Genomic DNA, 13760 nt, shown 5'->3' with positions numbered 1-13760 from the left:
CTCGTTGCGAGCAACGAGAGGTCTTCCGTCCGATTCCGGAAAGAAAACGTAAAATCGAGCTGAAAAAGTAAAAAAAAAAAAAATTTGCACACAAGGGGGATTGAACCCAAGTCGCCAGCATGAAATTCCAACGCACTAAATATTACGCTATCGCGAACTCTACTCTAAATCTACTTGTATATATATTAACAATTATGAAACAGTGCTTCTCTCTTAAAATTATGAAAGGCAGGTCACTATTCAAAATTTAGCACAAAATGCCACGAGTTAATTCGCGCTTTTTCTTTAGAATTTTCTATTAAATAGGTGTGATAGCTTCAATGAAATTAAAAAAGAACGTTCTTATAGCCTAAGATTCGAGGTTTAGAAAGTATATTTAACATATTTTACAAATTCCATATTGTATATATGCATGTAACACTAAAGCGGTGAAACGGTTATTTTTTTTTTGTTGCAATTTCCTGTTTATCCCCAAAGTGAACTATCCCGATTAGTTAATCGAAAAAGGTTGAAACGTTTCGCCGAAAAACATGGCTCGCCCTACGACGGTCAAGGAATCAGATATCATTTATGCTCAATAACTTGAATCAGGTCTTTGAGACAAGAATGCTAAAATAAACTCCATGAAGCGATCTTTAAAAAAAAAATCGTTTTCTTATTTTGTCTTATTTATTAGTTGAATATGATTCAAGTGTGCATAGGAAAAACAGTGGTTACGATTTATACTGACAATATTAATTGATATTCTTTTTTGAGAAAGCATTACTTATAAGTATGATTTAAGATCTGTTTTTCCGTGATGCACAAAAGATATTTGGTATCGAATTTCATTTGCACATTTAGTCTTTTCTTTTTCTACTTTGAAAACCAGCCAAAACCAATTATAGAAGACGTTAGTTTGACACAGAACTGCAACGTAACTACGACGTGACAATCCAAGTATTCCTTTACATTTCATTTATCCTTATGTTACTTTCGTTCAAACAAACGCTCGGCTGCCTCCGTAAACCCCTATTGCGAAATGTCGGCGTTGACAGAGACAGCCGTCATTTTGGACCCGCTTCAGATTTTTGAATGCTAATATCTAGAGTTTAGATTTATTAGCATTCAAACAAATTATATAGTAAGCATTATTTGAAGGGTTTCTATTAACATACCAAAAATAAATGAAAAATACTGAAAAACAAAAAAGTTAGAAAATTAGATTTTTTTAAATTTGCATCTCGTAACAACCGGAAGTACTTGACGACGCACGAAAAGGCGATTCTGCAAACCAGAAAGTCATGATCTATCATCTCCAATAAGTCTCCAGTTCATATCCTTAGCCATTTTCGATAAAAAGGGGCGACAAAATCGCATTTTAAAATCAGGAAATTGTCCATAACTTGGCACCAGAAGCGAATTTTCCAAATTTCTCTTCGGATGTAACAACTTCATATAATGACACATATTTTGTGAAAGTTTCATGAAAAACCGCTGAATAGTTTTCGAGAAATCGCCTGCACAAAATTTTGTCAAAAAAAAAGAATAACTCTTGTTGCTACAGCAACAAAGAAGGTCTTCCGTTCTCCTCTATTTATCTGCATGAATGAGCTTTTATCTATGTTAAAAAAGGCATATAATATTTTAAATGATTTCAGGAAAACAAACGGCCGGAGGTGTAACTTACAAAGATTCGATTTTCGACGTTACTTTAGACAATTATAGTCTTAATTACATTTACAAAAATCATTTTCAATTTTTTATCACTTTCTGTGACGACTGGAATTGATGTCGAACGCATTTTACTCTATATCTGTTGCCCTATCTTCATGGTATATTATTCAAATAAGTTAAGTGTTTTGATCTCTTACAGTTTAAGAGATCTGGTAATGTTATCACAAGAAATCACGTGACCGGAAGTAAATTTTTGAAAAGATATTTGAGGTTACTCTAGACATTTCAGTGTGAATAACATTCCCTAAAATCATCTCAAATGCTCTTTTTATATAAAAAAAAATATTTATGGGAAAGTACGACACTTAATTTATGCAGTTTTTCTCTCATAACCGGAAGAAGTCGTTTTTGTTTCCAGTGGTTCTGACATATTTCAAAACTACAAATAAGATGCTAAAATGTATTACTAAGAAAGATTCCATAAAACAAATTGAAATTTTTGATTAATTGTTCACTTCCTGTGACAAACGGAAGTGACGGCGGACAATGGAAACCCAAATGAGTTTGCCTACTCGTCGAGGTCTATCACTCCTATAAGTTTGGCGTCTTAATCTTTTACCATTTACAAGATCTAGCTATGATAACTTCCCATTTTGAGGACAGGTAATAACGCAACCGGAAGTGAATTTTACAAAGATGTTTGACTTTAATCTAGACAGTTGCAGTCTGATAAACATATCCAAAAATCATTACAAATACTTTATCCACAAAAAATATTTATGGGATAGTACGATACTTAATTTATGCAGTTTTTCTCTCATAACCGGAAGTTGTCGTTTTTGTTTCCGGTGGTACTGACATATTTCAAAACTACAAATAAGATGCTATAATGTGATGCAAAAAAGTTTTCACTAAGAAAAATTGAATTTTTCGATTTCTTTGATCACTTTCTGTGACGACCGGAAGTGACGGCGGACAATCTTATCCCAACTGGTTTTGCCTACTAATCAAGATCTACCACTTGTTAAAGTTTGGTGTCTTAATCTCTTACCGTTTACGAGATCTAGCTATGAAAACTTTTCATTTTGAGGACAGGAAATCACGCGACTGGAAGTGAATTTTACAAAGATATTTGACGTTACGGTAGACAGTTTCAGACTGCATAATATATCCAAAAATCATTGCAAATACTTAATCTATAAAAAATATTTATGAGAAAGAAAAAAACTCAAATTATGCAGTTTTTCTCGAATAACCGGAAGTTGTCGTTTTTGTTTCCGGTGGGACTAACATATTTCAAAACTACAAATAAGATGCTATAAAATGGTGCAAAAAAGTTTCAAAAAAGACAAAGTTGAAATTTTCGATTTCTTTGATCACTTCCTGTGACGACCGGAAGTGACGGCGGACAATATTAACCCAAATGGGCTCGCCTACTTATCAAGATCTATTACTCATATAAGTTTGGTGTCTTAATCTCTTACCGTTTCTGAGATATGACTATGACAAGATATTTTTGAAAAAGACGAAAATCGGACATATCTGACGACCGGAAGTGATTTTTGATAAAATAAAAAAATCGTCTGAGCGTATTTTTATTCTCTATCATCCCTGAAAATTTCAAGAAAATCCGTCCATCCATCTCCGAGAAATCCGCCTGACAAGAAAAGGGGAAAAAAATAATAATAATAAAAAGAAACAGTAGAATCACTATAAGGTCTTCCGTCTGAAACGGAAGACCTTAATAATAAGAAACAGTAGAATCACTATAGGGTCTTCCGTGAAGACGGAAGACCTTAATAAAAAGAAACAGTACAATCTCTATAAGGTCTTCCGTCTGAAACGGAAGACCTTAATAAGAAACAGTAGAATCACTATAAGGTCTTCCGTGAAGACGGAAGACCTTAATAATAACTAGAAAAGAAACTCGTTGCGAGCAACGAGAGGTCTTCCGTCTGATTCTGAAAAAAAAAAACACAAACTCGAGCTGAAAAAAAGTGATCAAACTTTTTATGGAAAGAAAGGGGATTAAACCCGAAGCGCCAGCGTGAAAATCCAATGCGCTTACTATGACACTATTGGTACCACAGCTCTAAATGTATTTGTATAATTATATTTCTGCAACAGTACATCTGTCTTAGAATTATGAAAGGCGAATCACTATTCATAATTTTGCGTCAAACGCCTGGAGTAAATCGTCGCGCCTTTTGTTGAGAATGTTTCATTAAATAGGTGTGATAGCTTCAATGGAAAGAAAAACGAACGTTCTTATAGCTAAAATATCAAGGTGAAGAAACACATTTTACAAATTTCATATTGTATATAAGCAAGTAACACTAAGGCAATGAAACAGTTATTGAATTAAACTTTTTTAAAATTTCCTGTTTATACCCATAAGCTTTTCTGAAAAAGTTGAAATATTTTGCCGAAAAACATGTGTTGCCCGAAGACAATCAAGGAATCAGATACCATTTATGCCCAATAACTTGAATCAGATCTTTGAGACTAGAATGTTGATATAAACTTCATTTATCGATCTTTTAAAAAACTGTTATCTTATTTTGTCTTTTCTATTGTTTTAATATGACACAGGTGTGCATTGGAAAAACAGTTTGTAATTTCTATACTTACTATATTCATTGACATTGTTTCTAGAAAAACTATTACTTATAACTATGATTTAAGATCTGTTTTCATGTGTTGCAAATCAGAAGGTATTAGGTATCGAATTTCATTTGCACATTTAGTCTTTCTTTTTCTACTTTGAGAACCAGCCAAATCTAATTATAGATGACGTTTAGGAGAACATAGTTTGACACAGAATTGCAACGTAAATACTACGTGACAATCCAAGTATTCCTTTACATTTCATTTTTCCTTGTGTTACTTTCGTTCATGCAAACGCTCGGCTGACTCCGAAAACCCCTACTGCGAAATGTCGGAGTTGACAGGGACAGCCGCCATCTTGGACTCGCTTCAGCTTTTCAAATGCTAATATCTAAAGTTTAGATTTATCAATATTCAAACAAATTATACAGTGAACATTATAAGAAAGAATTCTATTAGCATACCAAATATAAATGAAAAATATTGAAAAACAAAAAAGTTAGAAAAATACGAGTTTTTAATTTTGCATCTCGTAACGACCGGAAGTATTGACGACGCACAAAAAGGTGATTCTGCAAACCAGAAAGTCAAGTGCTATCGTCTCCAATAAGTCTCCAGTTCATATCTTTAGCCATTTTCGATAAAAGTGCGCGACAAAATCGCATTTTAAATTCAGAAAATTGTCCATAACTTGGCACCGGAAGCGAAATTTCCAAAAAAAATTATAGACTGCACAACTTCATGTAATGACGCATTTTTTGTGAAAGTTTCGTTGAAAACCACTGAATAGTTTTCGAGAAATCCCGTCCACAAAATTTTGTCAAAAAAAGAATAATAATAACTAGAGCAAAGCTCGTTGCAAAGCAATGAGTAGGTCTTCCGTCCGGTTTTGACCAGAAGTGCCGGAAGTGACGGAACAAAACAAAGCTATAAGCTAAATAGTCTCCAGTGACTTTATAATTTCAATTTTCATCAAAACCTTCAAAATAAGCCATTTTTTGCTACTTCCGGTTTGACCGGAAGTGACGACGACGGACGGAAAAACTTCTTTTTATGCTCCCAGAGACATATATAACCCAAAAACTTGTCAAGAACGGCAAAAATACGCGTTTTCCGATTACTTCCGGTTTGGCCCGAAGTGACGACGACGGATGTATTTTGAAAGACGGACGACGGCAATAGATGAAGCTTGACATTTTAAACAACTTTGTTTCTTTGACGTATTCCAAATTCTCAATAAGTTTTGAGATATAAAGAAAAAACTTTCTGCCCCTCTAGGCCCTTAATTTTAAGGGCCAGCCCCTTTTTTGAGATATCATTTGAAAGATCTTGTAATTCTACAATTCTTTTGTTCTATATGTTCTAACAAAATATTTCTAGCTTAAAAGATATCGAAGAAAAGGTGTTAGAAATTTTAAAATTCCCGACAGGACTATTTTCGGACTTTAGCGAGCGCCGTCGTGCTGCGTTTCAGGAAAAATCGAAATGCCAAATGCACATCTACAGACATATGTCTATCATACCTGAAAGTTTCATGTTTCTATCTTAACCCATTTGCCAGAAAAACTCTGGACAACCTGACCCTTTAAAATTCGTAAAATCGGCAATATCTCAGACCGGAAGTGACGTCATCTAAAAAGAAAAAAAATGCATAAGGTTCAAGTGATGATACATAAGTCCTGAAAGTTTCATGAAAATTCATCAAGCCGTTTTCGAGAAATCGCCTGCACAAAATCGGTAAGAAAAAAAACAATAATAAAAGTGAAAAAGAAACCTAAGAATAACAGAAAGGTCTTCCGCTGAAGACGGAAGACCTTAATAATAAGAAACAATACAATCACTATAAGGTCTTCCGTGAAGACGGAAGACCTTAATAAGAAACAGTAGAATCACTAGAAGGTCTTCCGTGAAGACGGAAGACCTTAACTAGATACGATCTCGTTGCGAGCAACGAGTGGGTCTTCCGTCCAATTCATGATAAGATGAGATAAGATTTTGACTGAGATTTTCACTCAAAAATAATGATTTACCACAATCTGTAAAAAGACATTGAACATTAAAGACTTAAAAAATCGGCTTTTGGCCCCTAACGGCCCTTAATTTTAGGAATCAGCCCTTTTTCTTCATATCATCTTAAAGCTCTAAGGATTTTTATCACTTTTTGTTCAACAACTGTTAAGAAATTCTTTTCGTTTTTCGAGCTATTAGCAAAAGAAATATTTAGGGGCCAACCCTTCAACTCCTTAATGGGGACGTTTAGCAAAAAATAAAAGACTGTATATTGTTCAGAACATTATTTTGAACAACTTTTGTTCAATATTGCTTATCAAAATATTTCTTCCTTTCGAGATATAAAGCATCAAAGATTTAGCATTCTGGCCCCTTGTGGCCCCTAATTATGTACCATACGACATAAAAATCATAATACATAATTGTAGATTGTTGAGATAAACATCTTTGCTTCAGTAATGTATTACAAAATATTAACTGATAAAGAGTTATCGATTGAAGACTTTTGGCCCCTCTTGGCCCCTAATTCGAGTGCCCAGCCCCTTTTTCAGGATCTCATCTTAAAGATCTTAAGATTTTGAACATTTTTTGTTCAACAACTATTCAGAAATTCTTTTTCGTTTTTGAGCTATTAGCAAAAGAAATATTTAAGGGCCAACCCTTTAACTCCTCAATGGGGATGTTTAGCAAAAAATGAAAGGTTGCATATTGTTAAGAACATTATTTTGAACATCTTTTGTTCAATATTGCTTATCAAAATATTTTTCCCTTTCGAGATATAAAGCGTCAAAGATTTAGCATTCTGGCCCCTTGTGGCCCCTAATTATGTAACATATGACATAAAAATCATAATATATAGTAGTAGATGGTTGAGATAAACATCTCTGCTTCAGTAACGTTTAGCAAAATATTTTAAACTGCTAAAGAGCTATCGATTGAAGCAGTTTGGCCCTTCTTGGCCCTTAATTTGAGCGCCCAGCCCCTTTTTCTTGATTCATCTTAAAGCTTTTAGGATTTTGAAAACTTTTTGTTCAACAACTATTCAGAGATTCATTTTCGTTTTCGAGTTATTTGCAAAAGAAACATTTAGGGGTCAATCCCTCAACTCCTTAATGGGGACGTTTAGCGAAAAATGAAAGGTTGCATATGCTTTAGAACATTATTTTGAACATCTTTTGTTCAATATTACTTATCAAAATATTTCTCACTTTCGAGATATAAAGCGTCAAAGATTTAGCATTCTGGCCCCTTGTGGCCCCTAATTATGCATTGTACGACATAAAAATTATAATATATCGTTGTAGATGGTTGAGATAAACATTTTTGCTTCAGTAATGTATAAAAAAATATTGACTGCTAAAGAGTTATCGAATAAAGACTTTTGGCCCCTCTTGTTCCCTAATGTGATGAGTCAGCACATCTATTTTATTATATGAAAGATCTTGTCATTCTACACAAATATTGTTCAGTATGTTTTAACAAAATATTTATACTTTAAGAGATATAATGGAAAATGTCTCAAAAAATAAGTCATGATTCGTGTCCTATATTTTGACCTCTACCGAGCTTCCATACTAAGCACTTCCGGAAGATTTGAAAGTAAAGGTGCAAAACTACAATATATTCTCTATTAGCCCTGAAAACGACAGCATTCTAGCTTTTGTCGTTTCTGAGTTTTTGTGTCGACAAAATGGTCACTAAAAATTCGATTAAAGGGCGATAACTTCCGACCGGAAGTGATTTTACAAAAAATAAAAAATATGAATAAGGTTTGGTTCATGATACATCAATCCTGAAAATTTCAAGTCAATCCACTGAAGCATCTCTGAGAAATCGTCTGCACAAAAATGTGTAAAGAAAAAAATAATAATAATAATAAAAGTGAAAAAGAAACAATAGAATAATAGAAGGGTCTTCCGTTGGAGACGAAAGACCCTAATAATAAAAGGGGAAAAAGAAACCGAAGAATAATAGAAGGGTCTTCCGCTGAAGACAGAAGACCCTAAAAATAGTGGAAAAGAAACCTAAAAAAAACAATAAGGTCTTCCGCTGAAGACGGAAGACCTTAATAATAAAGGTAAAAAAGAAACCGAAGAATAATAGAAGGGTCTTCCGCTGAAGACGGAAGACCCTAATAAAACTAGAGCAAAGCTCGTTGCAAGGAACGAGTAGGTCTTCCGTCCTGTTTTGACCGTAAGTGACGTCAACAAAAGAAAGCAATGAGCTAAGTCGTCTCCAGTGACATTTTAATTTCATTTTTGCGTCAAAACCTTAAAAAATAAGCTATTTTTGGCTACTTCCAGTTTGACCGGAAGTGATGTCGAAGGACGGAAAATAAGTTGTATGCTTCCTGTGATATATGTTAGCCAAAAACATGTCAAGAACGGCAAAAATAATAAAATTTCTAACGACTTCCGGTTTGACCGGATGTGAGTTCACCGGATGCATTTGACGATCTCAATAGATTAAGCTTGACATTTTGAACATCTTTGCTTCTTTGATGTATTACAAATTTTATAACTTTTTGAGATGTCGAGAAAAAACTTTCGGCCCTTCTAGATCCTTTATTTTAGGGGCCAGCCCTTTTTTCGAGATATCATTTGAAAGATCTTGTAATTCTGCACAAATTTTGTTCTATATGTGTTAACAAAATATTTACAAGTAAAAAGATATCGTAGAGAAAGTGTTAGAAATATAGAAACTCGCAATATGACTTTTCTCAGACCATACCGAGCGTTAACGTGCAGTACTTCCAATGAGTGGAAGTTAACTACGTTAGGTAAATCTACATAATATTATGTTGTTTTATCATCGCTGAAAGTTTCATGTTCCTGTGATAAATGTTTTTCTTAAACACGCCCGGACAAAATAACCCTCTAAAATCACGAAAACTCGAAAATTTTCCGACTGGAAGTGACGTCATCAAAAAAATATTTATTTAGTCTTTGAAATTCTCTATCAGACCTGAAAATTTCATGAAAATCTAACGAACCGTTTCCGAGAAATCGCGTGCACAAAATCGGTAGGAAAAAAACAATAATAAGTAGAGCAAAGCTCGTTGCAAAGCAACGAGTAGGTTATCCGTCCTGTTTGACCAGAAGTAGCTCTCATTTTTAACAAAAATGAGAATTAAAGCCCCAAAATGCTTTGAATTAAAGTTATGTTAATTTATGCAAAAATAAGCCATTTTTTGCTACTTCCAGTTTGACAGGAAGTGACGACGACGCACAGAAAATTAATTTTTAAGCTCCCAGAGCCATATGTTACACCAAAACTTGTCAAAAACGGCAAAAATACGCGTTTTCCGACTACTTCCGGTTAGGCCGGAAGTGACAACGCTGGACGTATTTTGACGATTCCATTAGATTAAACTTGACATTTTCAACAACTTTGCTTCTTTGATGTATAACAAATTCTTAGTGCTCAAGTGAATTAAACATATATCACTCCACTCATTTTAAGATCCTTTGATTTATAAGAATTGGTATATTTGATAAATAAAAATAGAAACTGAAGAAACTGAGGGTGTTAGGATGTATGATTTAGGACACATGATTTACACAAAAGTAGCAGCCTTCGAATTGAACCATTGGATAGAACAATATTTTATTTAACCAATCGTATTTATTCAATTGTTGGACAACAAATTAAGTAGAACGCCAGGGATAGACATATAAGACATTGTATTTGCTTCTTTCTTGTAGACCACATTTATCCTGCAGGATACAAGATAGAAGCTTAAAAAATGAATTATTTCCTTAGAATTTGCGTGCTTAGAATTTTGAGTCGAATTTCCATTGCACTCTCATTCTTGTCGGATCAAAATGATGGAAATTGGTCTCGAGATTTTGTGTCCGATAATGAACCTAAAATACAGATATTTTTTCGCCAGCTTCTAAACCAAGAATCCATTATCCGAATGAATTTAGCGAATAATGTGGAGTCCCTGAAGAAAGATATGGCGACATTTAGAGAGTCTATGGGAACAGCAATGGGAAACGTTAAAAACAAAGTTTTGAAATTGGAAGCGACGGTAGAGCGTCTCAAAACAGAAAACGAACGGCTTAAGGTTGAATTACAGGACACAAAGGCAAAAGAAGGAAATTTGTCTTCATTAGTCGCCACTATCCAGGCAGCATTGTCGAATATTTCAAGTCTTGTACTTGGTAAGTGAGATAAACTGGAATAGTTTCCTGATTTCAGTTTTCTGAAACCAATTTTTTGAACCGATAATTAATTATCTTTGATCTTAGTAGATGAGGCCTCTGTAAAGTAAATCAAATGTTCTCCAGATAATTTTTACTAAATATCAGTATTCTTCCAATCTTCATGTATATTTTACTCATTTGTTTCGTTATACAAGCAATAAAGGTAACTATGGATAGGAATGACCCCCCCCCCCCAATGGTTAGACAATTTACGCGGGCAGAAGACGTCGATTGTTTGTTTGCTATTTGTCAAGCTTCAGAGAGCTCGATTTTACTAAAATACGTGTGCTACGATCTCTTAATTCTTGCGTGCATGTTATATCTCTTTACCAAGATATATTTTTCAGCTGTAAAAAAGATACGAGTGTAAGAGATATTTTTGTACAAGAGAGATATCTCTCTTACAGTCAAAATAAGCTTTTGGTCAAAATGATCTCATACTGCTAGAGAGATTAACTCTTTCAATGAAATGTGGAAATAACTAACAGTTATCATGCTCAAATGTCCAACTGAATAAAAAATGAAGAGCAGAACAAACACGGAACCATGAAAACATCACAGGAGAGATCAGGTGCCACGGAGGAGTGAGTATCCTCTGTCAACCACATCTGCCTTGGATAAAAGGTTGAAAAGTTCACTTCACAAAACACTCGTTTTAAACAAAATAAACAAAGCTTAAATTAAAAAATTCTGCATTTTTTTCAAAAGAATGTTTATGCTTGAAACTGGAGGCTGTTCACTCACTTCCTCACAATATTCATTTAAAATCTGGAGTTAGGATAAAACAAAAATTAAGAAATAATCCATGAATAAATATCATCAGTCCTTTAGTTAGAAATGGCAATTAAACAAAAGAAATGTGATAGAGCTAGAAGTTAAGCTGTGGTCTGTTATATCACTGCAATCTTCATATATTATAGGTATGACAAAGAGGGTAGGCTTCTCCGCCTCCGTGTCTTCCAGCAGTCCATCATGGAACAGTGGAACCCTGGTTTTTCCCTCTGTAGTCACAAATGAAGGGAATGGATACAACCCACACACAGGGATATTTACCTCTCCTACTGCTGGGATGTACGTTTTCTTTGTGAATGCTCAGAGTTATGATAATTATGATATTTACACCTACATTGTGTTAAATGGATCACAGAAAGTTAGAACTTTGGCCAATAGTGGAGGACATGATTATAATGAAGCAGGTGTAAATTTGGTGGTACTAACTCTTCTGAAGGGAGACACTGTGTGGGTGAAACATTCCTCTGGTCACGGTTATTACAGCAGTGGCCCTATAACCACCTTTTCTGGTTTCTTGTTATAGCTGGAATTAAAGTGGCAGAGTCTCTCATTTTGTATTTTTTTTACCAAGTGACAGAAGTAAAACTGGTATATGAATTATAAAAATACTTTGTCAAGAAATATTTCGACAAGAGATCACTTAACATTTTATGAATGCTTCGTGTCAGAAGTTCATAACCATAAATTGAAACTCTGAGTTCTTATGATTCTTATAAAAACGTGTACCTCATTTACCTGTAGGCTACTTGTGTTGTCATCATCTTCACAAATCGTCTTAAAACATACTTTTACGCAAGACTTAAGGACAAACGATACAAACAATTTTTTTCTTTGAAATAGACTAATTATCATGTCACAAGTTTAGAAAAGTGGGTAATTCTTAGCATTTTTTCTCCTAAGAGCTGGAAAATAAAATAGACTTGATTATCTCTTTGAGCACTAGTAGCATACATGTAGCTGACCACTCTTAGATTCTGTTACGTCTTTAAGCTAAACAGGCGACATGTGTTCCTTGGAACACTCTAGCATATATTTCAAACCTATGGCCTGATATTCTCTTGTTGAGTTCACCTTTGGTTTCCCTTATATAAATTAGTCCAGATCCGCATAGTCTACATTCAATTCCACAGACAAGTCATATTTTCACCGGTCTTAATAAAAAAACTTATAAAAGAAAATATTTTTATATCAAAATATCGCAGGTTTTGCAATGTTTTGTAGATTATTTGAATATGGAACTGATAAGGTCCATAAATGACTTGTTAAAAATATTTTGGATTGAAATCTCACAATCTTTAATTATACTAAATGTATGATTAAATTTATACCAAAACTGGTCATCTGGTGATTTGCACATTTTGTCTTTTATATAGTTACCACAGTTTATTTCTTCAAAATCACTTAAATCATGTTTCAGTTGAACACATGCTGATAGCCTTTTATCAAATGATAATTGTTGTCAGTTTAATCAAGAATTGCCAGTAACTTGCCACCATATCTCTGTTTTGCTTTTTTTAAATTATTATTAAATGATTATGTATGAACTTTTTTTATGTATGCAGCTTTTCGGAGTTTATTTGCAAAAGAATAAGTATAAAACTTGGTCTACCCAATCAATACAAAAGAGTCCATGCGAGTTTGACCGATAGAGAGGGGATGCTATCTCCTCGTAGGTACCTTATTCTTCCACCAAAGTTTCTCGCGGAATGTTTTCTGTTCTGATTACAAATCTACGACGGCGTATTCATGCCAATTTGAAAATGAAGAAAAAAAAAACATAGTTTGTACAATTTTACAAATCGTTTGAACGATTTAGAAGATCGTTTTTACGATTTGTTAAACCGTTTGTAAGATTTGTTAAACCCGTTTTTACGATTTTTAAAATCGTTTGTAACGAGTTAACAAATTGTGCAAACGATTTAACAAATTTTTTTTTTAAAAAATCATTCAAATGATTTTTAATTTGTTTTCTAAATTGTCAATATAGCATGAGTACGCCGTCATACAATTCAGTTTTGTTTTTTCAATTAAAAAAAAAATAAAATAAAAAAATGAGATTGATCACTGTTAGTTATCTGAATGTTTTTCACATTGCCATAGCTAAAAAAACTGTTCCTTTTGATCGAGAGAATAATGGGGGAACTTATTTTTCGTTTTACAGAAGAAATATCACAGGGTGTATTTTATTAAATCTTAATATATTCAATAACGAATATATTTTTCTGAAAAAAACCTCTCAAGAACAAATTTACGGTTTACCCATACTTTTATGCTTAGTAATGTAAAAGGTAAAATAACGAACGGCGAACTATCTAAAAAAAAAAATCCAAAAACAATACAAATATGTGGAGAAAGCATAAAACACGTACTCCGAAATGTCACTCGTGGGCTTAGGTGTAAGCATCCCCTGTTGACCGGTCACAGCCGCCGTGCGCTCTGGTGATGATCAGGCAGACAGAACATCCCGTAGTCAAATTCAGTTAAAAA

The 13760-nt window shown here is 33.8% G+C and overlaps 1 protein-coding gene across 1 annotated transcript; it reads left to right on the top strand.

Annotated features, from left to right (window-relative positions):
* Positions 1 to 9970: 9970 nt before the first annotated feature.
* On the top strand, positions 9971 to 11823 carry LOC134276526 (caprin-2-like). The gene is made up of 2 exons (XM_062758775.1): positions 9971 to 10439; positions 11402 to 11823. The coding sequence occupies exons 1-2, from the start codon at positions 10019 to 10021 to the stop codon at positions 11794 to 11796; spliced, it is 816 nt and encodes a 271-aa protein (XP_062614759.1). The 5' UTR covers positions 9971 to 10018; the 3' UTR covers positions 11797 to 11823.
* Positions 11824 to 13760: the final 1937 nt, after the last annotated feature.

This window comes from Saccostrea cucullata, unplaced genomic scaffold (genome assembly GCF_032062105.1).
Source record: "Saccostrea cucullata isolate Sc308-1 unplaced genomic scaffold, CSIRO_AGI_Scuc_v1 ctg7021, whole genome shotgun sequence".
NCBI lineage: Eukaryota > Metazoa > Mollusca > Bivalvia > Ostreida > Ostreidae > Saccostrea > Saccostrea cuccullata.
Note: the sequence above shows the minus strand (reverse complement) of the source record. Positions and strands in the feature narration are given on the sequence as shown.